We start from the raw sequence: 24,213 nt of genomic DNA, 5'->3' as shown, positions 1-24,213 counted from the left end.
TCAGAAAGAAACTCATTTGCCTTCTCTGTCATCCTTGGTCACGCTGGGCGTACTCGCGCCCAGGGCCAAATCACCTGAAGTTAACAGATGTCCTTTTGCTGGCTTCAGCGCGTAGATTCTTTTAAAATTCATCACTACAGTGTTCTGGGGTTGGAGAATTCTTCCAAAACCAGTTATTTGTTGAACTGCTCTACGACGACTCAATAGCATGCAGGATGTTCCTAGCGGAGGCCGCTAAATCAACTTGGAAGAACAAAGGACTGCTGCTGGTGCATAAGCTGAGTCATTGCTACAAACAAGCTTCACTAAACTTCAGAACTGATTTTACATTCAAGTTGAAGGTCATGCTCTGTTACCTATCTGTTACCTCTGAGAGATAGGCTAGGATGATGTCAATAGACATTTCCAAGTTAATTATTCTTTAAAAAACCCCAACAAACCAACCCACAGAATATCTCATTAAGTTCATGCCATCTTAGCGCAAGATTGTCTTCCCAAAAAGCATCCCCAGCCAGCAGAATAGGGGACCGGCTTTTGAGTCTGAATGAGCCACCAGGGTCACTGAAATGGGAAAACCAGAAAGATTCTGAGCTGCTCCTTTCCTGAACTACAGATGATCATCAACTTCTGTCTGCTCCAGCTGATGTTTAGAGCAGGCAATTAGAAGAGACAGGAAAACTAGACTGACCTGGTGTGTACAGTGGAAAGCCTAGATTCCCCTGCAGAGTGCAAGAAAAGCTGGGGATAGATGGAAAACACAGAATATAAAATCACTGGACTTGAAGTTAGTATTCTGAGCCTGGGACTCTGAAGTGGTGTTTGCCGATTGTAACCCCTATCAGCTCTTCTCTGCTCTGGGAAAAACACTGTCCTGCTTTGTGCCTCAGTTTTCTTCCATCTGTAAATGGAAATATTAACATGGGTTCAGCTGCCTCCATGAAATACTACAAAGATTCATTAAGGTGAGGTTTTTGAAGAGGTAAGGTACTCCCTGAGCTGTCATCTCAAATGTTTCATAGCAATCTTGTAAAAACAAATAAGACAGGAGAAACTACTTGTTAGCAGGTTGACTGTTACAGCCTTTGCTCCAAAGAACATAAAGAATTATCTCCAAGAAGCATCTTTGTAAGCTCTCCAGCGTGGCACATTGTTCACAGTGGAAGAAAATTGACATTTTATTTTAACCCTTCCACAGCTAATATGCCTCTGCCTTCATCTCACGATACATTCTGTTGCTACCCATCCAAACCCTGCAAACCTTACCAAAGCCATTATTCTTTGATGCAAGCTCCCCATTCACAAGAATTCATTGCCAGTTCCATAGCTTGTGGCTGAGTCAAGATCATGCAGGGGAGAAAGCTGCACTGCAAGCATTTATTACTGATCTTGAGAGGTCTTCCACAGTCAGTAGGACTGAGACTGCCTTGTGGCAATCCATCACGTTGCTACTCCAGACTTCAGTATATCCGGAGTAGCAAGTCTAGGTGATCTGCCAAGACTCCAAGAGGTCAAGCGGTTAATGCAGACTTATCTCAGAAGAACCTGGCTTTCTGCAGCTGCACTCCAAGCTGATTACATGGCAGAAAGAAAATAGAGAAACCATCTACCATTACACCAGTCTTATCTAAGAATAATCAGCAGCATAGTCGTTCTCCTCTGGTCATGCTGAGATTCACTCTCTGCCTGACATGCCTTTAAATCCTGTCACAGAACACACAATCAGAAAATCCTTCTAAGCCTTGAGTTTAAAAGCAACCTAATAAAAGCATTACCTTCTTGGCACCTGGGGACTGGCCTGTCTTGGAGACGTGCAGCCCAACCTACGGCTGAGGTGTGAAATGCTGCTAACTTGACACAACCACAGCAGTGTTTGTTTCCTTCTAAGGCCAATTTTAAAACTAAGTGTCATAACATGGATTTAAAGAATCTGCATTTCAAATGCTTAGAAAAGCTGCACTCTGTGTTGCCACAATGTATCATCAGCCTTCACTCTCTTATTACTGCTGGACACCAAACCTCCACCCCCTAAAGCCACAGAGACTCCAGCTGCCTCAATACTTCATTTCATGGGAACAGGAGTTTCCACATGAATCCTCCTGGACAGGGGCAGGAGAGCCTCCAGAGACAGTGTAGAGAGGCTCTGAAGACCCTTCTATTCGTCCTGTCTCAACAACTGACATCCTCTGAGCTTGAACAAATCCATCCTTCCTACTTCTTTCATCTCTTCAGACTGTAACCTAACGATCTCTCACTGTCCATCTGTATAGCGAGCATCTACCAGAACAGGGATGTGACTTTAACCTAAACACTATGGTAACAGAGATGACGTTTTGCAGAGGAGCTGGTTCTCACACCAGTGCCATTCCCTACAGCAAACCTGTCCAAGCCTTTAAAAATAACCTAAGCCCTGGGTACCACAAGCAGGGACAGATGATGTGGCTCAGATGAAGCAAGCAGCAACCTAAATTGGAACAGAGCCTTGAACAGAACTGCAACATCACATAAAACTTTGCTAGATCTCCCTTCCCATTTGTTGCCTGCCAGAATACAGTTTCAGTCTGTCTTTTGACCCAAATCTTAGGCTTTTGTCTGTAATCATCAGCAAATACACTGCATTCATCTCAAAAATGTGACATTCACTGGGCTCTGGAGCAGTGCTCTTGTTCACCAGATGAATTCAGTTACGATCTAACTTTGCACATAAAAGAGAGACTTCAGAAGAAACCCAATTCTAACACTCTATATTAGAGCGACCAATACAGCCCTGTGTCCCAGTACTCTTACCTGCCTGAGACATCTGGACAGTGCTCAAGTGTCTTTCAGTAAATGAGCAGTGGAAGAGCACTGGTAAATAAATCTAATCCATATGGCTGACATCAGACTAATAAATTAGGAGCTGGGATTATTTATTTATTTATTTTATGAAGAACAGTGAAGACACTGGTGATAGGATTTTCCCATCTGAGCTGACAGTGAGATATCTGATGCCATTCCCTCTGTAGCTGCTGCAGCACTGTCACACAGGGGCCAGACAGGTTGATATGCTAATGCCACGCTATTGGACTACTGTGCATTGAGACAGGTTGTGCGTCCAGGACAATTAAAAAGAAAAAAAAAAAAAGAAAAAAAAGAAAAAGTACAGCTAAACATTTGGGTCACAAGAGTCTAAATGATCATGCTGTGAATTCATTATTATTATGGAGGCATTTGAAGCTTACCAATCCCCTAGAGTCAGCCATTCCTCTATGAATCCTTCAGTCTAATGCTTGCTCAGAACAAAACAAGGGAATAACAGTTACAAAACAAGAAACAACACAGAAGTGTAGTTTCCAAAAGAAGAACAAGGAAAGTGTTGAAACCCTTCAAAATTAAACACCTTGGTGCCTTTCACAAGGCTCTTTTTAGCCGGTAACACAGGTCGCATGGATAAAATACCATACCTTTCCTATTCCAGCAGCAGAGATCTAATATTCTACAGCCCACAGAACCAGCTGCCAAAAAAAATAATCGCATTCTTTCCAGCACAATCAGCTTTCAGTTCTAAAATCTTTGGATACCACCATGAGCTTCCTCACAGACACTTCTTATTTTGAGATAAGGTGGGAAGCAATAGTGCTAAAATCTGGTGAGCAAGTTCCTGTTATGAAATTCTTTTGTGCAATTTTGCAAAATCTAACTGGCTACAGTAAACAAGAAGTTACATCCAAGTTACTGGATGTTCCCCACAAAAACACAGAGAATCCTCACCCTTTCTTTACTGGCAGCATTTCCAAAAGCAAAACTCACTCTGGAAGTGACTAAAAAAAAATAAAAAAAATCTGTACAGCCAAAAGATACATAATTTGTATTTAGTAAGGTTTAAAAATTAACCACAAAATTATCCTCGTGCAGGAAAGGAGGAGGTCAGGTTTTTAATCCATGCAGTATTAACTTTTTTTTCCCTGTCATATATTACAAAAGAGACTCTCCTCCCTGTGAGCAGTGTTTCAGCCCTGTAAACCATCTGGCTGGCCACCTCACACCCGTTTCACACAAGCTAAGAGCGATTTTCCTTTTGTACTGAGCACTGAAGGGAAAGCCAAGAGCACCTTGGTTCTAATCCCTGTTCCATTAGCAACGAAATGGCCTAATTTCTAGCAATATCAAGCGGCTGCAGCCCCACTGTTGGCAATGGCTCTGACCTCTAAGAAGGGGGGCAATAGTTTATCTGTTTTAACAGGGTGGACAACTGAGTCATTAATGTTGGCCTGATCAGCATTATCTAAGCAGTAGTTTACCGTGTGGTGCTGTTGGGTAAGAAAAGTACAGGTGCCCATGCCACCATGGACATGACAAACAGCTTGGCTCTAGTTCCCCACTGGCATTTTGCAGGGGGTACAGAACTAGAGCATAATGATAAACAGCATGTATTCTATTCTATTCTACTGACTCAGTGAAAACATCGCTGGCAGTTTCAATACAGAGCTGAAAGGCTAACCCACTCCATCACATACACAGTTTTGATTAAGTGCAGTCGCACCAAATCCATGCAGGTAGCATACAAAACCACAAGACAGGAGCACAGACAGTACAAAGGAACTCAAGCAAATGGTTAGGGATAATGACAGCCATAGAAATAAGTACCAGATTAACCATCTTACCTTCACTTTGCTGGCTCCCTGCACTGCCACTACCATAGCTAAAGCCTGGGTCTTGGTATGCTGGTGGAAAACATGGAGGGGGCAGAGGATACTGATACGGGTATCCTTGGCCTAATGGCCAGGGAGCAGCAGGATGTGGAAGTGGAGCAAGGGTATCCTGATCCGAGGCTCCGCTAGAACCATTGTTAAGGTTCAGTGCAGCCATATCTGAAAAAGAGAGAAAAGGTGAAGACTCTGTTCTTACCTAGCAGCTGACTCCTGCATATTAATAATGGCTGACACAGCACCTAGTGTGGTGAGGGACTAGAGGGACTCCTCCCCCCCCCACCCCGAGTTCATTTTAAATAGCACACATGGTAGGGCAGACATCAGTATTTACCCACTGAGCACCAAGGTACCTTTGCAGAATTTCTGTAAGTCAAGGAGGAATCATTCCCATTTTACAGATTGGAAACTGAGTGTGACTGACAAGCAGGAAGTCCGTGGCATCACCAGAAATAAACCCTGCTTTCTTCAGCCTCAGTGCAATGCCTTATTTGATGAGTTCAGCCTGCTCCTCCAAGTGGTCTAATTGCTTGCTCTAACGGGAAGCATCAACCACTTGTCATGCAACTTCAGAATAACGGCCTGTTCCGAAATACCCACTTGTGAAATCCTACAGGACTCTCCTCTGTGCATCCTGTGAGCACAGAAGAGACAACACACATGCAGCCTTGCCCTTCACAGATGGGGAACTTACTGCCACAGAGGTCTCCAAAGACATAATAGCACTGTTCTGAGAAGGTGATTTTGTTCACAGTGTGCCTGAGGTAGCCATGTTTTAACATGCTGCTGGCATATTTTCTAGCCTCCCGTCGGTCTTTGAAGCCTTCCACGTGTGTGTAAAGCCAGTCAACCACATCTGCTCCTAAAATGAGAACAGGAAGAGGAGACACAGGATCATCCTCGCCAAACTGACCTTTTTTGGTTTTTAATCTTCACATTATCACATAGCCCACTAGTACTACTGTGCTAGGTACTGAATGCAAATATGAATATGTAACGATCTTGCTGCAAAGAGCTCAAAATGTTATTTTCACAACTCAGCCTAACTGCTAAATGAGTTACCACCAAACATCAATAAAGCAAGCAAAGAATTATCTTGCACCCAGTTCAACACTACATTAACAGTGACCCCAAATACACACAGAGAAAATTTTATAGTTATACTGTTCAACCCCTTCTGAGTTGCAGGAATGAAAATGACACAGGATTTACAGAACAGAAGTGACTGGGAGAGTCATCTTTGTCAAGGGGCAACCCTTGTCAAAAGACCTGGGTTCCAATCCCTTTCTCAGCAAAAAGTAACTACAACCTAGACTGACTAAATGTTAGCACAGTTGAGGTCACAGGACAGTCAGAATCAAAGGTAGACTAGTTGTGGTAATTTTAAATGTAATTAAGATGCTTTATTAAGGTAGTGTGGCTGTGTGGAACTGGAATTACAAGGATTGTTGCTCTGCTGAAATTGGGCAGATTGCTAGAGCCACAAGTAATTACATGGAAAACCTGAGATATGTAAGAGTTAAGAACCAGCTGTGTGGGGGCATAAGAAACATGCAGTATTTTGGGCTGTCCAGGCTCAAACAAGAGCTATTAGACATTTCCTGTCACACTTAGAGTTGTTCACAAATACCAAGTCAAGGGACTATAAGAGATAATGGGGGGGGGGGGGGGGGGGGGGCTCATATAAAGATAGTTTCTTCTGCCTATTTCCCAAAAGCCACTGGGTTTTTTTCCCTCAGCATTCCTTTGATCTGCTTACCTATCACTGCATTGGAGATGGTAATTTTTAACCACATCCTGTCCCGAATTTCAAGGCCTGAGTCTGGTAGCTGCATAACCTTGACAATAGTAGCCATGTCACTCTTCACAGTTAAGGGAGATTCTTCTAATTCTAAAAGGAAGAAAGGTTACATGCTTCTTTGAAATGAACCGAGTCTGAAAAGGAACTTCGCAGCTCCCAATTTGGATGAAACGTTCCAAGACACAGCTTTACCAGCAGATGCAAAAAAAGACACAAAGGCTCCCAAATGCACCCTCATCAATGGCATAAATTATAGCATTCGTACCAATTTTTCAGAGATTGTGCTCAGAGCAACCAGTTTAGTCACTGAGATTCCAAGTCCCTACCAGCACTGCACTCTTTCAATCCACACTGCATTGAGATTTGCAGAAAAGGAAACCCAAGGAGTTCTGCGACCATTGCTTTCCATTTTAATGTCATGAACAGCATCTACCCACCCAACAGTTCAGTGCACTGTATGCAAAACTCTGTAGTAAAAGGTTTTTTGGCTCGTTCTTTAACTTTTGGTTTAATTGTCAGGAATAATATCCATCTTGCAAGGACAGAGATGATGACCATGTCTCAATCAATGTCCATTTGTTTTCTTAAGATTTGGACATCAGCATAATTGGGGAGAATTGAAATTAGAAAAGAAAGCTTCCATGATGAGGATAAAAGCTGGTGGTTTCCTTAAACAAACAAAAAAACCTAAAACTTTCCAGGATCCCAGTGATGGCAGCCTTAAAAGTTATGTCATTTAACCCAGCATTACTTTGCCCTGCACCTTTCTTGCAGAATGCTTTAAAAAACGCTACTCCCAAATGCCTCAGCAGCCATCACTGCTCCGTTCATATTTCACACACTCTTATGGGCAGACCTGGCTCACCAGAGGCTTCATACTTTCCCCATGAATTTTTATAATAAAACCAGAACAACAGGGCTGAGATTCACCCTGGTGAACTGAGGTGCCTACTGTAGGAGTCGAGTTCCTTTAGAAACTCCTTCTCTACCGTACATAGAGGCAAAGTGGCATCTAATATTGAAAGCCCAGTGGGGTGAATCTGGGTCCAAGAGTCTACCAGCATTCTTGTGTTTTGTGCAGAACTCAATCATCCTGTTTATATGTAAGACAACTATATCCTTTGGATACAGCACCCAGTCCTCCCTCCTGCTCCCATTTTCTCAGCCCTAGAAAATTCATGTTGAGCATGTGTCCTGCATTTGTAGTTCAGACCCTGCTCCACCAGGAATTCAGAAACCCTCCTCCCCTCCCCTCTCCCAGCTCCCCATATCACCCACCTTTCAAAAGCACAAGGGAACCAATTTTGGTTTTTTCCAGCAACCCAAAATTTTGATAAAAGGTACAACAAGCATGAAACAATGAAAACTGAAAATGCTTCTTTCAGTACATGCACTGCTAATATGCATGAAAATATCCCAGACCATCTATGCATGCGGCTTCAATACTTACAAAGTTTGAATACACTGAAATTTTGCTTTTGCTTTAAGTTAGTTTGGTTAGTGGCAAAAAGCAGCATGTTTGTTTGGGGGGAAAAAAAACAACAAACCAATATTCAAGTAAAGTTTGTGGGGAGCAATAAATTGTATTTTCTTGGAGACCTGCGATCTGCGTATAAAGAACAACACTGGCCAAATGATGATAATGATGATCAATATTTTCCAAGTCTGCTAGTTGCTGTACAAATAAGAAAAATTCTAAGATGCATCTAAAATGCACCCGCTTTGGTCTGAACTCAGTCAACTGCAGGCCTGACTACCTGACCATGTTTACAGGTATGTGCAAATCTGAGGAAGAGCACAGACAGTAAGTCCTTTCTGGGGAACCAGATCTACCACAAAGCTCTTTCTCAGGGCTTTGGTTATCAGTTTTGAGTGGCATTTTTTTCCCATTAGCAGATCCTGGTAATAAAAGAGGTGTATGCTCCAGGAAAGCAAAGTCCTACCGCATGTAATATCACCACTTCCTTGTATCCTTTTTTGAGTAACGAAGTACACATTTGCCCAAACAAAAAGGCCCGCAGTACCTCAGGCTGAATACTATTAAGCAGAAATAGTTTGAAGTCTCAATTCAAAATCCTCTGAAGTCCATGCAAGAGAAAAAGAGAACTTTCCAACAATGTCAGTAGACTGCATTTTGAAATGGCAAGGCCTTCGAGAAACATTGAAACACTTGACATTAATCTCATGGAATAGGTCAGCACTACTTTGCAGAAAAGGGGTCCTGTAGTGGCAGAAGAGGGGCTGGAAAAATCTACCTTTAGCAGAGTAAACGAGGAGCAGAGTTTGCACTGACCGAGGCAGCAAGTCCAACACTCAGAAACCACTGTGAGAGAATATTCTCCTGCATCAGCCAGAACACTGCTGGAGAACAAGATACTTTTTAAAGCAATAATTACTATGAAGCACCTCAGTGTGCCTTGGTTTGCATAGTCCTGTTTTTGAAGAAATGCACCTGAGAAAATAAAGAGCTAACACAGAATAATTCCTACTGTGTGGTAGTGATTTGTATGGCCCCAAAACCTCAGCTACTTTAATCACTAGCACCGATACGATGGTGGCTGTGCAAATGCTTCAGATATCAGAACTTCACTTTTGATCCAGAGGCTAGAGAGCAAAGGAATGCTAGTCAGAAGGAAAGCAGTTATTCAGTCCATTTACGTTATCCTGGCCTCGCTATACAGAGTAAAACAGCAGACAGTCACAATACTTAAAACAAGGAACCATGAAACAGACTTGTCTAAGATGACTCCGTTAATTCACTGCTTCCACTTTCACAGGAGATACTGTAGAAAAGGTACTATATTCGCTTCAAATACTAGTGACTCTAGCCTCAGAGGAACTGAAACAGAGAATCTTGCACTGGAACATGAAAAGTTAGAAAGCCCCATTTTGCATGAAGCTCTTCCTTCTTTGAGATGTCAATGCGCAGCCTCTCCTCGCCTCTTTCCTCCTCCGTTCCTCCCCGACTTTGTCTTTCCTGCCAAAGAGGTTCACACAACAGGTACTCTTTGTACCTAGGGCCCTGAGGTGCTGCCTGCCCTGTTCGGGGAGGGGGGATAACAGGACTCAACTGAAGGAAGGAGTGTTAAGCAGAAGGTCACAAAAAAGGTCAGGGGTACTCCGTGTTTTCTTGCATTTGGGAAACACTGTAAGTCACTGGCATAGAAATGAGAAGCTGTCTCCAGAAACGTGGTTCTGCTCCCAAATAACCTTTATTTTAAAAGTATGATTGAGAGGGCATCTGTGTTCCACACTTCCCAATCACATTACTATATATCAAGGCACATGATACATGAATAGTTCAAGAGGAATGCAGAGTAACAGACTCTTGTTGTTTGACAGCAATCAGCAGATACATTTGATTCCAGCAATCTTAGTACCTGTAAGGCTGAAAACACATCTCAAGATAAAGCAGTCATCAGGTAAGCGGTTCACTTGCTTTCTACTGCGGATGTATTTCCCCATCAGTGGTGCTGCCTACTATCTAAAAAGGCACTGAGCTATTACACCTACAAAAAGGATAACTGCCCTTTCAATTCAATGTGAGGTGTAATTCCAGGAACTATGTGCTTATAAAATCTGAGAGAGGGTAGAAGAAAAAGAGGCAGACACCTACGTGGTCTGATAGGACTTAACTGGTCCCTGCAAATGCAACTTTCATGCTTCAGCCATGCATTTCTCCAGGGAAGATTCTGTCACTAGTCACCAACACCGCACTGGTCTTTAAAATCCTCAAAGTGTTGTTTTTCTTGTTTGTTTTGTTGTTTTTTCTAAATGATATCCTCCCTTTCTCTCTGGAAAAATCTTACAAAATGAAAAAAAAAGTTATTCAGTCCTAAATTTAGACTCCAGATCTAGCAGACACTTAAGCATCCCTTGTTAACATGTGATATTTATCTGGCTTTCAATAAATGCATACTGAGGTAGCATTGTTCCACAAATGAGATAATCTCCTCAGAACTTTAAAGCTACTTCAAGATTTCTATGTGTGTATAAACAAATATAATAAATCTCCTTGCTACAGATGAACAAATCTGATAGGAAGGTTGCATCTCTAGAGAAATTCTTCCATATTAATATTACAGGAAACAAAAACATACTAATGAGGTGTAAAGTACCTCAAAACTTTCATGTCAAGTAAACAGAAGTGTTCTTTTAAATATGAACATGTTCCTGAACTAGGACTTCAGTGGACAGTGTTCTCAGAAACACATGCTCCTCATTTATTTGGCTTGCCTTACTGCCATGTATTTCAAACTAGCTTTTATCCCACGCTAACATCAGAAAGCAAAGGAAGAGTAAAAGAAAGGAAGAGTTTATATTCTTTAAACAAAACTTCCCAAGATAAGGAATCATGACAACTTGTTGATTACATGGATACGACTAGTTTAGAGACTGCCACAGATAGACAAATCAGGAAAGAAGGCTGAACTCTAACCATAATTTCACGTGGGACATTACACCTTTTTTTTTTTCCTTGTTCAATAAATTCTAGAAGTATAAAAAAGTATAAAAGAAGGATATGCGAGTATCAGTGGAAGATTTCCTAAATGATACACTAACATTATTATCCAGTGACATCTACCTGAAGTGAATTATTTAAATTTATTAAAAAACAGTCAAGTGCAAGGAGGAAGCTCTCGCATTCGTCTGAGGGGATAAAGTTGGAGGCCTGCCTTGTAACTTTAAAAGGGATTAGAAGCCACCTCTTCCTGAATGTGAAACCTGGCAAAACACCACTGCATTAACTTCTGACCTTTGGAAAAAGGTTTTATGCTCCCCATAAGAATTACAAATTTAAGAAAGCATTCAAGAGTTCTGTGGCGGCTGTCGTTTTCATCGTGCTTGTGGCTGGGGTCGGTTTTGCGCACAGCTCTGCACTGCTGGCCCCGAGCAGAAGACGCCTGCCCTGTGCTGGCCGCAGTGTGACTTACTTTCCGAATCGGGAATTGAGCTTGTTAGTGAGGAGCTGGTAGATGTGGTGATGCTCATGGAGGGGCTCATACCGTAACGGGGGTACGCTCCCGTCATGGCTGTGGTATGAGAGATCCACGCTGCAGGGTCAATTGGCCTCACTGGTTCAGCTGCAAAACAACCAGAAAGGGAGAAAAAGACAAATGGAATCACATTTGCAGTAAACACTAAGACCTAGAGTAAGAAGGCATTTTTTAGGGGTGCGCAAGTTCTTGCCATTCTGACAGTACAACTGAGATAGCCACAGCACAAGGGAACAAAAAGCACCTTGCCAGCAGTAGCTGGTTTCCTCTAGCAGTTGCCACACCAGTCTAATAGGATAAAATCATGACACTCCTGTTCCTGTAACTGCAGTAGGAGTGAAATATTTCCCCTTGTGGGAAAGAAGCTACCAGTCCAGTAATAATATTTCACTATTATTCTATACAGTGAGATAGAGATTCTCATTTTGCTATGATGTGAAGTACTACCAAATGCTTTGTCCCAGCCAACAGGAAGATCGCTCCCTACTTCTAAGGGTCTTGGATCCAAAATAACCACTCAGACAGGAGGTGAATCTTCTGCTGAAGGTGAATCAGAACAGTAACTCTAAAGCTCTGTATCTGGAGAGATGAGGCATCATGGAATTCCCCCCTCAGTGTTTTCAGCAGCCATAATGAAACTTTTTAGGACTGGAATAGTCTTGCAAAATAAATATACAAGACATATGAAGACCATTTGAAGAGATTGGTCTCAGAGAAGAGTGAAAATTACATACACTCGGACCTTAAGAAGAGGCACATCGCACGTAATTTTTAAAGCTGAGAATAAAACTCTATTTTCCCCATAACCTGGATTACTTCTTTCTTCTGAATTATAGTGGCTGTTGTTCCATTGCCTTAAAACCAGAAATTATGTAAAAGAGCTCTGCCTATGTTAGATATTTCCATAAAATATCCCACACATTATTGCAACCAGTTTAGGCTACAACAGATACACTGCTGTTTGCCCTGGATAATAATGCATGCACCTTCGCTGAACAAAGGACTAACTGATACACAAGCTCTCCCTGTAGCAAATCTGATGTGATTTGTGGGATTTTTCTTTTGATTATGCTGGTGTTCCTAAGGATTTCACTGAGTGAGCTCCCATAGTCTGCACGAGTCTATTGCATTAATTTCAATGGACAATGCTATCCTCATCATCTTAGAAGGACTGGTAACAAGCTGGTCTCAGTATCATAAGCATAGCGCTCACCAGTAGGAGGCAGCTGTGTTTGTCACATGAGCACTGATCTTTTATCACTACTGACAGGTTTATTAAACCAGAAGTTTTAAAACGAGGTCATTTTCAAGAGGTTTTATGAATATGAAACAATGTTGTTTGCCTCAAATTTTAAAAATATTCAGTTTCAATTCTTCCTAAGAAGTGTACATGTGACAAAATGAGTCTTTTTAACACTTAAGTATACTTATCCTCCAAACTTTCTACCAATTGAAAGGTTAAGATCACGAGAATATACCCACCAAAAGGTTAAGAGCTTGATCCAAAGCCATGTAAATCAAAAGAAAAACTCCCATGAATTCACTGGGCACTGGAGTCTCAGAAGGAGTATCTTAAACCCTTGCCTCCCAAAACAAAACATAAACAATACAACCAAACTTAAAAGTATCAAACTTGTAGGGAACATACATCTGTTAGATGCCAAAAGAGCTGAAAATATTCTAGACCTTGAGGGCTCCACAGGAACCTACCAAAGACAACAAATATGTACTCACCCCTGGGGATGGTGAAATAACTCCTGGGAGTAGGGTCCCAGCATTTGGCTACTGTTAGGCTGATAGGTCTAGGAAGAAAGAAAACAAGTAAGGGTGACCCTTAACCCTCCCTGTATATGTAACTGCTACAATGAACTCTCTGAAACAAACTTATTCCTGTCCAACAGTTGTCAAGTACACCCAAGAATGCTTTTGAGACGCTTGCCAAAGTATTTTCAGTACGAACCAGTATCAGGATGTTTCTGGTTTTGCATAGATCATGAGCACTATTGGTGAAATCTGTCAAACGATCGGCTCTTGAGATATTAAAACACTCATCGTATTAAAAAATAGTGCTACTGAAACCAGGCAACTCCTAGTTTGTGTTGGCTTTGGCTGGTACATTGGAACCAGTCTCACCTATTCATCATTTACACCGAGCAGTTCAGAATTGAGATCAGCAGTCACACTGGTTGTTTATTGAGATCAAAATGTTGATTTCTCTGAGGTTTGCCCAATACCAATAACTACATATGGAGGATAAGTAGCAAGAGATTTTGTAATATGCTCACCCTGGTTTGGAGACTATTTCCCGTAAAACCCGTACTGCGTCATCATTGCTCATGTTCTCAAAATTGACATCATTCACCTGAAACATTGCAAAAAGCAGAGGTCAGGCTTTGCAACAGCAAAGTTAAAGACATTTTAATTATTTGTTTCCAAATTTATTTGCCTTATAACTGTTTCCATTCCTTTGAGCGGCTGCAGAAATATTGTTTCTCAGAGCACATCAACTATCCAGCAGAGTTCTCAAAGAATTAGAGATTTAAGTGAAAATAGTCTTTGTGACACATTTCTCTGAGTGTAAATGAATTCTGTTAACTGATTACTAAGTCCATGGATCTGGTGGGATGACTGAGCTGAGCCACCAATGTACAAGCCAGCAGCGTGTATTTTCGGACACGGACCAACCTGCAGAAGCATGTCTCCTGGTTCAATTCGGCCATCTGCTGCCACAGCCCCTCCTTTCATAATAGAGCCAATGTATATGCCACCATCACCCCGGTCATTGCTCTGTCCTACAATGCTGATTCCCAGGAAGTTATACTTTTCTATACAGATAGAAAGTGGAGGGTGGGGGGGAAAAAAGCAAACAAAATGATTGGAATAATAGTGAAGAGCTATTACCAGGCTACTTCAGTCTCGAATACTCAGTTCTCTGAACACATCAGCTGGGCCATGTTTGACTTGCAATTATCTCAGGTTACCCTATTGGCATATGTCTGCCTGGCACGTTCAGGGAAAGGCAGCAGGGAAATGCTGCTGAAGACATTATTTTTTCATACAGGACACAGAAAAGTTACATTCAAAAAATCAGCAAGAGAAACAACATCGAAGAGACATGTCTACACCTAGAAATTAGGCACCCGATCAGCATTAGGCAATGTTTTTTCCACACGTCAGAGTGGCAGGAAGAATCTGGTGCTACTGAAAGGTGCTGAATTGGCAGTCCTGCACATTTCTATCTGGCTAAACAATGAAACGCATGAACAGCAAAAATGCAAACTTTCAGTGCCCTTCTGCTCTTGCTCCTAACAATGTCTGACCCCTTACCATTTCTAGAAATAAGAGCAGAACTCCATATCCTGGATTTCCAGCTCCTGCCCTGGGCTTCTCAGGAAGAATACTGATCTGCTTGTGCAAATGGCTCAGAACTATCCGGTACTGGACTAGGAATCCAGGCACAGTCAACAGAGTAGCAACTCTCTGCCATTCCCTTTAGTTCAACTGGCATCCTTTGAAATCAAGGAACTTTCTAACGGCTCTGAAGGCTACTACACCATAACAAAATACATCTGTATCACTTGAAAGTCATCATAAAAAACATTGCTTATCCTCTTACCCATGTTGAGTGTGACAGTGATGATATTTAGGGACATGGTAGAATCAGTGATGCTGCTGAACGAAGACGACTGCAAAATACAACAGAAAATTCTCAAGGTTTTAAATGGCTCAGAATGAGACAATAAAAATAACTATTGAGCATTAATTCATTGGGAACTGATTAAGAGGTTTCCATTTGGAAGGCATCCAGAAACCATTGTGGCCTCCTCAAAATTATTCTTGATTTAGAATCTATAAGGAAAAAAAATCTGAACACAATCTGCACTTTCCCCAAAGATTTGTTTACAAAACACACAGACCCAGTTCCTATATTAAGGTTTCTCAACTGAACTTCACATTGAATCATTTCTGCTTCCTGCCTGTATGACTGACGGGCAGACATTTAAATACTAAAGTGCCCGGTGTAGTGTGTAGTGTGAATTATTACATCCACAGCTCCTCCCTAAAGAGAGGGGCGAACAACACAGGATCCTTTGGGAAGTGAGAAGACAGGCACTCCCTCCCTCCAAAATGAAATACAAACGTGCTTATCGAATATCTTCTAAAACTTTACTCCAGTTCTTGTGATAAAATGTATGCATACTCATTCTTTAATCTGTGAAGACTGATATTTATAAGAGAACACAACGTTTACTTCAAGAAATATGTCATTTGGACCATCCTCACTCTGCCACCATAGGACTAGCAAAGAAAGGGCAAGAGAAAAGATTTGCAATTTCCTATTAAACGTAGATTTATCCTTTCAGCAGAATGCAAGTCTCAGCAATTTATACATCAGATGTCTAACACCACAGACACCCCTTGCCCACATCAGCCAGTAGCATAATGGAGGTTCTCCTGCAGAGGCCGGTCTTGAAAGAGACAACAAGAAATGTGATCACTTCACAGTAAAAGGAGAAAGGGAGAGGAGAAAAAGAGTCTTGACTCTAGAGCTGCAGAACTTCAGAGATTTAGTCCATGGTAGATTGGAGCCAAAGGGAGCCTTTCCAATGAATTCAACAGGGCACAGACCTGTTCTGGACCCCTTCCTAGTTCACCTGCTACACTCAAAAAATCACAGTTCACCTCCTTGGAAAATTATGATGCCAACCTTACCCTGTCAATCTGTCGCATCCTTTGTTTCCTCCTCCTGCGTTTATGCTTCCGTATGAGCCGGGATGAAGTACTTTGCTCAGTGGAGCTACTCAACCTGAGGGAAATTGAGAGCAAATGTCAACTCTGTAAAGCTGAGCCATTTGCATTTCTCTGCACCCTGCCAAAAAAAGGCTGGTTCCTACAAATGCAGGAGAGAGTAAATCATACAGACACCATCAGCTAGCTTACAACATATTGCTCAGCTTGCTGCTGAATTGCTGCTCAATCCCAGTGTGTGCTGTACCTTAGCCTCTGCCTAGGAGCACAGAGAAGATACCAGCTAAACTACCGCATGGATTAGAGAGTATAATTTACTGGCTTGCTTTCTTTTGGGAGCAAGACTGAGTGCAACCCACATCTCAAAAAGCATATATCACCCTGATTTAACCACCCAAAGGTCAGAAGTAGCCATCTTCCACTACTTTAAAGGTGGTCCCGACTCCAGGCCCATCAAAGAAAAATGCACGCTCCAAGAACAATCGTACATTAAACAATGATATTAATCTCTGCTCTGAGAGAACAACAGACAACCCGGAGAATCTCTTAATATTCATTTTTGTGAGTCTTGTCATGGTCCTGTTATTTTCTTCTCCTGCTATCTACCCTGTTACCAGGATCTTAATGCTGGGGCTTGAATTCAATGAAATAAAGTAGCAATTGATAATAGCTACTACCAAATAGTGGCAGAGGAATAGTGAATGTGATTTACCTTTACATATTCTGTTCGTTTTATTTTGTTGTGGGGTTTTTTCAGGCTCTTCACACTTGTAGAACCTAAATGTGCCACAGTCTACATATAAATCCTTAAGGTCCCCCTAAGAGTTCGGAACGTTAATCATTCTCATTTTACAGATAGTGGACTGAGACACAGATTGGATTTGCCCAAATTAATTTCAGAAGCCTGGGACAAAGCCTAGATTTCACAGATACCAGCTTAACACCACAGAGACATCTCTCCTGTATTTATTATGTTAAGAATGGCAAAAAAAGACAAAGTAATGCTCCATCATTAACCAAGATTAAAAAAAATCCAACCCTATACAAAACAATTGAACTGGCACTGTCACAAAGAAAACAGTGCCAGTCTTTTTCCCCAGTCTCCATGTCCCTGTCTTCAAAGTTCTAGCCACATGCAGGAATGCTAGAATACCTCAAGCAAAACTTGATAGAGCAACTTCAAAAAGGAGTTGTCATGAGATTACAACCCACCACACTGGGAAACCCATCTTGCATAAAGTAGGTGTGTTTTAGTCAACCATACTGAGCTGAATATTACAGATGATGGAACTGCTTAGAGGGTGTGAATCTCTTGACATTCTCTTTGAGTTCACAAAACTATTTCAGGCATGTTAACCTCACACACTCCTTTTTTCCCCTCCCAGCAAGGCAAATTAATTTAAAGAGCCAAGAGGTGGTATTTTCAAAAGAGATCAAAATTTTGATAATTCTCAATTTGTGGAAACAGCTCACATGACCTGGTTTTCTGAGGCTTTACCTTTACAACATGAAAAATAAAGAGGCGTCTCAGATGCAGGGCTCCCAAAATTGGACGTGTTCAACATTCCACTCTTCTTGAAAGTACTAGCAAAGATTGACACAAAAACCTCCTCTTACATTTTACTACCAATATTCTCCCTCTTCCTATTTCCTCTCTGGTTTCATTCTTCTCTCCTCTCTCAGAACATCTCATTGATAGGATTCAGCTAAAACTTTCCACCACACAACAGTTTAGGGAGAATTTGAAGAAAGGCAAGGCATCACAGTGAACCTGCCTGCTCTTTGAGAAGGGCAGCAAAAAGAAAAGAGGCAAAAGACTGGGGGAACTTTTCTGCATATACACAAGTCAAACAACAAGATACCTTCAAAGGCTGTGAGAGACATGCGAGTGCCCTTCTTCCACTGATTAGAATACGAATTCAACACTCCAAGCTGCAAACAAACCCTCTGCTCACAGGCTCTATTCCCTGCTGCAAACAGAACACAATGGTGTTCTGTCAAGCCCTGCTCTTTCGCACGACGAGGCAAGACTTTCCACTAGTTTTGGAGACACCTGAGCTAGCCCATACCAGAAAGGACAAAACCTTAAAATTTTATCTGTCCTTTTGGCTACTATAATCACACTTCCAAGTCATTCACAGCATCGAGGCAATTGATTTTCATTGTTTACACACATATTTCACCTACTGCTGTATCATATTTTTTCGCTTTATCCCAGTGTGCATCACTTCGGGAGTATGCAGTACTTTCTGTCACCAACCTTTTTTAGAATGGCATCCTCTAATGGTTACTGTGGATAAAGAGAGTTCATTAAATTCATACACATCATTTCACTTATTCAGTTTCCCATTACTACGTTTCTGAAAGCAGTAATGCCTCTGGCTAACATCGCCTACTGTAAAAAGCAGTTTTAAGTTAGCAATGTTCATATAGCAGAGAAAGAAAATGGAGAGAAAAACTATACTGAAAGCCACACCTGCCTGCAGCAGGAGACCACGATGGGAATTCACCCAGTAGCAAAGCTCTTCCTCCACTTTCCAGACAATGGGCGTTTTATCTGCATAGCAAGTTATGGAAATGAGGGGCAGGAACAGTAGTTTCAGCAGACAGTTCACTGAATTTCTTTGTCTCAAGCAGTCTTGGCAGTAATCTGGTGCTATTTCATCACACTTTACATCCTAAGAAGTAAGTAAAAATACCTTCCAATGTATGTTAGTATACTTCCTCTGTCAATATTTTTTCCTGATCACAGACAGCACATAAGGTCTGCTGACTGCCAAGATTGCCTGGCTATGCCAATTTCTTCCTCCAGCTATAGTGCAGATCAATATGGTGTTGCTCAGAAAAACAAAGGATGATTGTTTCCAGCTTTTAGTCTGATTTTCTAAAATTGGACTGGACAAAAATACCTTTTGCCAGCAACGAATATAGCTAGAAAACAGAAATTGCTCTCTGACTCTGAGTCCTTAGAAGGGATATTTTAATCAACCATCAAGTACAGGACATAAAAATACTTTCATTACTACCTTTAGAGAGATATATCAGGGATGAGTTCAAAAAGATGGACTGGAAAAAAAGAAGAAAAGTCTAAGTAGACCACAGAAAGGCAGACAGAGAACAGCTGAGGTGATGAAGGTATGAACAATAAGCTTATGTTCATATCAGCATCTTCTTTCTTCTTCACTTTTGCCCTCCCTATTTACTTTGGCAACTTGGGGGTGAGACTACTTTGGAAAATTTATTCAATTTCAATATATGACCAGAAGTTTACATTCCTCTGTAAGCAGCAAACATTCTGAATTTTTCTTTTAAATTAAACCAGCAAAAACAAAGTATTGGCAAATATCTGAACTTCTGTTACCAGATGATATTATGCGAGAAGTGAAGTTCTTTCTGCAGTATCCTTTTCCCTCTACTCAGCATTAGACTGGAAGAATGGAAATCAGTTCCTTAGAAAAGCCACAGGTCAGGTTTAGTTCAAGAGGACGGACAGTATTTCAGAGAAGTAACTACTTGAGCTAAAACAGCCTCTCACATTAGTTGCACAAAACTGATGATCAGAAGGTGCCGCAGAAACATTTTTGTGTGCTTACACATTGGCTTCTATACAGATAAACATTAGAAAATGTTACTTATTACACTGGAAAAACCATACACGGAGAGCTCGCTTAACTCAATTTTTTTCATCCCTTCTTGGGGGAAGCTGGACAATGACTTAAGTTGCCTTAATAAGCCTATGTGTAAGTAGAAGGCAAGACCGCTTGTTTCAGCAAGAATCCCCCACTGTGTGAAAGCATATTTGTAAACATCAGGTTTCACATATTTGTAAACATCAGAAAGGAGTCAAGCCTATATCTATTTTCATGTAGCTGTGGTACACTTCATCATGTCTTCTTGTAATTTCTTTCAAATCCACAGCCTTAATGCATCCTTGCTGAATCATTCATAAACACTGCATATCTCATATTCTAGGAGTATCTGGATGCTAAATAGCAGCTCAAACCTGTTCTAATGAGGAGTAATATTTTGATCTCTGAAGTATCCCCAGAAATGAGTAAAAGTCATTATTACAATTTAATGAGCAAAACAAGATGGTATATCTGAGCTTTTGGGAACAATAAAGTGCAAAGATGAAAAAACAAATCTAGAATCATAACTACCAATTTCCTGCACTAGCTACTGGCCAAAACCCTGACTGCACTTCTAACAGAAAGGCTAATAAATCCCACAGAAGAGATTTTTTAAAAGAATAATAATAATAATTTGTCCAATCTACATTCCCCAAAGGAAGGAAAAAAAGGTACCGATTTGTTAAAGAAAACTTATCCATACAGTTTAAAAAGAACTAATGTTAATTTCTTAAATTGGAAATAAACGTAATCAATTTTTTTTTGCAGGAATTCTTTTAGTTACATTGAACTCAGAATACTAATTGCAAGTTGCTGACAATAATCCTACAGCTACAGACGTCATATCTGCTAGACCTTTATTTGCTTAACAGAAGACAGAAATAAGGCTCTTACTGTAAAGTTCACCATGAGCTCCCTACATCAATCTGTACTCAAAATACAACCTACCTGCAAATAACATTAATGTTCAATTATATCATACTTTGAAAACAAAGGAAATAAATTATTGCACTCACACTACTTGAAAGATTCTGTACTGTCCTGTAATATCTGTGAACAAATTAATTCACTGAAACAAAAAATTATTCTTTCTCTCTAACTAAATGCAATAGAACTTCCCTGGACTGGAAATCAGCCAACTCTGCTGCCCTGCTCCTAGTTAAAAATAAAATCAACCAATGTCAAAAGCACAGTTAGAAAAGCATCCTCAACCTTACAACCTCTTCACTTCCAAGACAGTAACGTCCTTCACATCTGATTTCTCTCAGTGACCTCCTCTGTACAATCTCCTTTACAATGCAGGTTCTGACGCCAGAGTTCACCAGTTGTTATTAAACAAACTTACCCCCTTCAACCTCTTTTTCCCCAGGCCGCTGTCTCCAGCAGATCTGGAGCATGCTGGATTTTCTATTTGGCTGTATTTGCCTCTAAAGAAAACTTCTCCCTGCCAGCACAATCTCTCATCTGCTTGAGAACATCATCACCGTAACACAACAGCATACCTTGGAGCATTCCATTTAGTTGTTCTTCCTGACTAGCTGGCCTGGCAGCTATTCTCCGTGCCAAACGCTTCTGCCCTAGCCTAGAAAGGAAAAGGCCTGTGCAGCAGCTTCGAAGAGTCTCTTTCTTCTCAGGTCAGACGCGGGAAGCTTTACTTTATTAATATAGAAAGATCTAGCTGGGTCTAGTATAATGTGCTTCAGTGGCCACCCTGACTGTGCTAATCCTGCCCTACTGCATATCTTGCTGCCATGGAAATGATTAATTTATTTACAAGAAACAAAATCAGCTGCAGGGTTGTTGTTTTTGTGGGCTTGATTTTTTAGGGAGGGAAGGAGGGTTGGAAGCCCTAAAGGCTTTAGGAAGGCTTAGAGTACATTCAGGTTAACTACTGATCTTGCCAACCCTTTAAGCACATGAATATCCAGGTGAAGTACAAAGCATCCAGAAGACTAATTTTCTGTATCTTCAGGTGTTGGCAACTTCACTGCAACTGCAAAATAAGTTCTTGAAACTAATTCAGGACCAAATCTTCAATGTTCATTTAGTTACCCTTTCAACCCTTTGGAAACTCCCAGCCTTTAAACAGAATTTGAAGGAACTGCTGCTCTTCAACAGGTTTAAGCTATGATTAACTGCAAGACCAAATAGATCCACTGAGTTCAATAAGCTAATAATCTGTTTGTACACATAGCACATGTTTAAGTATCTCCAGGACTAGTTGTTCTTTGCTGTTTCCATTCTACCTAAAATTTAAGAATATCACACTGCACCTTATTTATTTTAGCCACAGGTCTCTATGAACCACCAGAGATCTGTAATCTTGTTGTTCTCTGACATTTAATAGAAATCTGTAATGGATTTTCATGGCTTATTTGGATGAGCAACAGCTCTAGAGACAGTGTTCAAAGAATGCTGTCACTGCAGCCAGGAAAGGGAAGAGTATTGGTTTTGATTGATTTTACATCTTTAAAAACAGGTATTTTGAATCCAAGAAATGTATTGGCTTATAGAACTTTTACAGAACAACAAAAATATCTTTAGAGATTAACAAGGATGTCTTGAAATGGAGAGGTTTTTTGCAAAGGAATAATTCACATTCCCTCTGTCTGCACAAAAGAAAAAAATAATTAAGAAGTCATAAATATATGGCATTACAGCCTGCCCTTGCAATAGCATTAACTTTGATGAATCCCTGTACCGCTCATAGGCCTCAGACTGTGCAATTACACAGGCATTCCTTTTACAATTCAGCTTTAGTGAAGTGCATACTTATTAGGAATCTGTGCTGAAGGTATTTTGTTACAATATTCACAACATTACTTTATAAATAGGTAGACAGTTGCGCATTGCTTTGATCTTAAAATGTGATTCTTCTTGCTATTAAAAGGAAAGAACAGGAACAAAATTTTTCTCTTAATTGGAAGAGTGGCTATAGGCAGCTTGGACAGCGAGCCTAATAACTTAGGCTTGTTTCTCAGAGCAGTGATTATAGAGACCATGATGTTACTGATGAATTATCAGTGCTAAAATCATATGTAGCAGGGGAAACAAAAAGAAAGGAAAATGAAAAAAAAAATACTAATAAATCTTCTCATCTCACCAGTCAACATGTTTCAGGAAGGCCAGAAATACAGTCAAGTGGCTGGGAAACAGATACAAACAGCATTTAACAGCTCAGTCACTATGCCAATGCCCTACCTGCTTGTGTTGTCATCATCATCAGAGTCAATGAAGCTGCTGGATTCCAGCTCACTACTCATCATGGTAGAAGAGCTGTCATAACCAGGAGGATGCTCACGGTGTCTGTCCAGTTTTGGATGGCCATTGATCCGAGGGACTGTAAACAAAATAAATGGAGTATTACTAGTCAAAGAAGAAGAGCAAGGAAGTGGCACTGCGAATAGCATGACATTCACACTGACAGCTGCAGACAACTCTGCAGTGGGATCCTTATGCTGAAACCAAGCTCTTTGCAGAACCTGATTTCATTCAACAGCTGGAAAGCCTACTGCTCCTGGCCAGCCTGCCTACATACCTTTTTCCTAACTTTTTCATTTTCTGTGGCTCAGTTCATGGACAAGCCATAAATGGATCAATGCAGAAGTAGCAGGCATGAACAAGTACTATAATGGTATCAGAACATCAATTAGAATAGCCGTGAGAAGTTGATGTCAATAGGAAGGTACACATGAAGATCTTGGAAAAGCAGCAGATAACACAATTTGAGTTTAGTATGGATAGGCAGATTAACAGTAAATGTTAAACAGCATTCCTTAATGAATTCTATTAATATCTCACCCATAAAACCACCTTTTCTTCAACCTGTGCTACGCATTCCTGTCCCCATACCTACGCCACCCTGTCTGGGCAGTACAGCTCTATGAAAGTCACATTGTCTTGACCATTCCACATGCATAAGATGCTTCAGAACAATTTCTTACTAATCCCCAGCTGTGTCAATGTTGTCAGACACAAACATTCATGTAGATAATCCCCTCAGTAAGAATGCCATTTACTTGAAAGCAGCAGTTTCTAGAGATATTTTATGGATTTTCCTCTGCAAAACAAACGCCTCTCCCTGCTTCCTTTCAGGGACTTCTCATTAGAAGACCCATAATCTGTTAAGTGCTCTATTTTTCCAAGAATGTTCCTTTCCCTGAAACAAGAAGGGCTCAGCTTGATAAGGCACCTGGTCAAGAAATAAACATAACAGGCTTTAAAGACAGACTGGTATTTTATAACACACTCTCCAAACTCACAACTCCCTCCCAGGTCCAAGGGATCTGCTCTTCAATTACAGAATAGAAAACCTTCGTAAAGGAGGAATATCTGCAGTAGGAATTATACAT

At 40.9% G+C, this 24,213-nt stretch overlaps 1 protein-coding gene across 3 annotated transcripts in view; it reads right to left on the bottom strand.

Moving 5' to 3' along the window:
* The window catches only part of DVL1 (dishevelled segment polarity protein 1), a 105,315-nt gene that overhangs the window by 5,104 nt on the left and 75,998 nt on the right, over positions 1-24,213 (bottom strand). Inside the window, exons 5-15 of one of the 3 annotated variants that reach the window (XM_049812719.1) lie at positions 23,063-23,201; positions 16,197-16,290; positions 15,100-15,169; positions 14,169-14,308; positions 13,769-13,845; positions 13,218-13,285; positions 11,421-11,570; positions 6,445-6,576; positions 5,380-5,547; positions 4,641-4,847; positions 3,219-3,265 (exon numbers count right to left, since the gene is read on the bottom strand). In XM_049812719.1, coding sequence (XP_049668676.1) covers positions 3,255-3,265; positions 4,641-4,847; positions 5,380-5,547; positions 6,445-6,576; positions 11,421-11,570; positions 13,218-13,285; positions 13,769-13,845; positions 14,169-14,308; positions 15,100-15,169; positions 16,197-16,290; positions 23,063-23,201 — 1,256 coding nt within the window. In that variant the 3' untranslated portion in view covers positions 3,219-3,254. The remainder of the gene's footprint in view (positions 1-3,218; positions 3,266-4,640; positions 4,848-5,379; positions 5,548-6,444; positions 6,577-11,420; positions 11,571-13,217; positions 13,286-13,768; positions 13,846-14,168; positions 14,309-15,099; positions 15,170-16,196; positions 16,291-23,062; positions 23,202-24,213) is intronic. The other 2 variants (XM_049812701.1, XM_049812710.1) reach the window with 2 other exon arrangements.

Source organism: Accipiter gentilis, chromosome 1 (assembly GCF_929443795.1).
Source record: "Accipiter gentilis chromosome 1, bAccGen1.1, whole genome shotgun sequence".
Classification (NCBI taxonomy): Eukaryota; Metazoa; Chordata; class Aves; order Accipitriformes; family Accipitridae; genus Astur; species Astur gentilis.
This window is presented reverse-complemented; position numbering and strand designations above follow the sequence as displayed.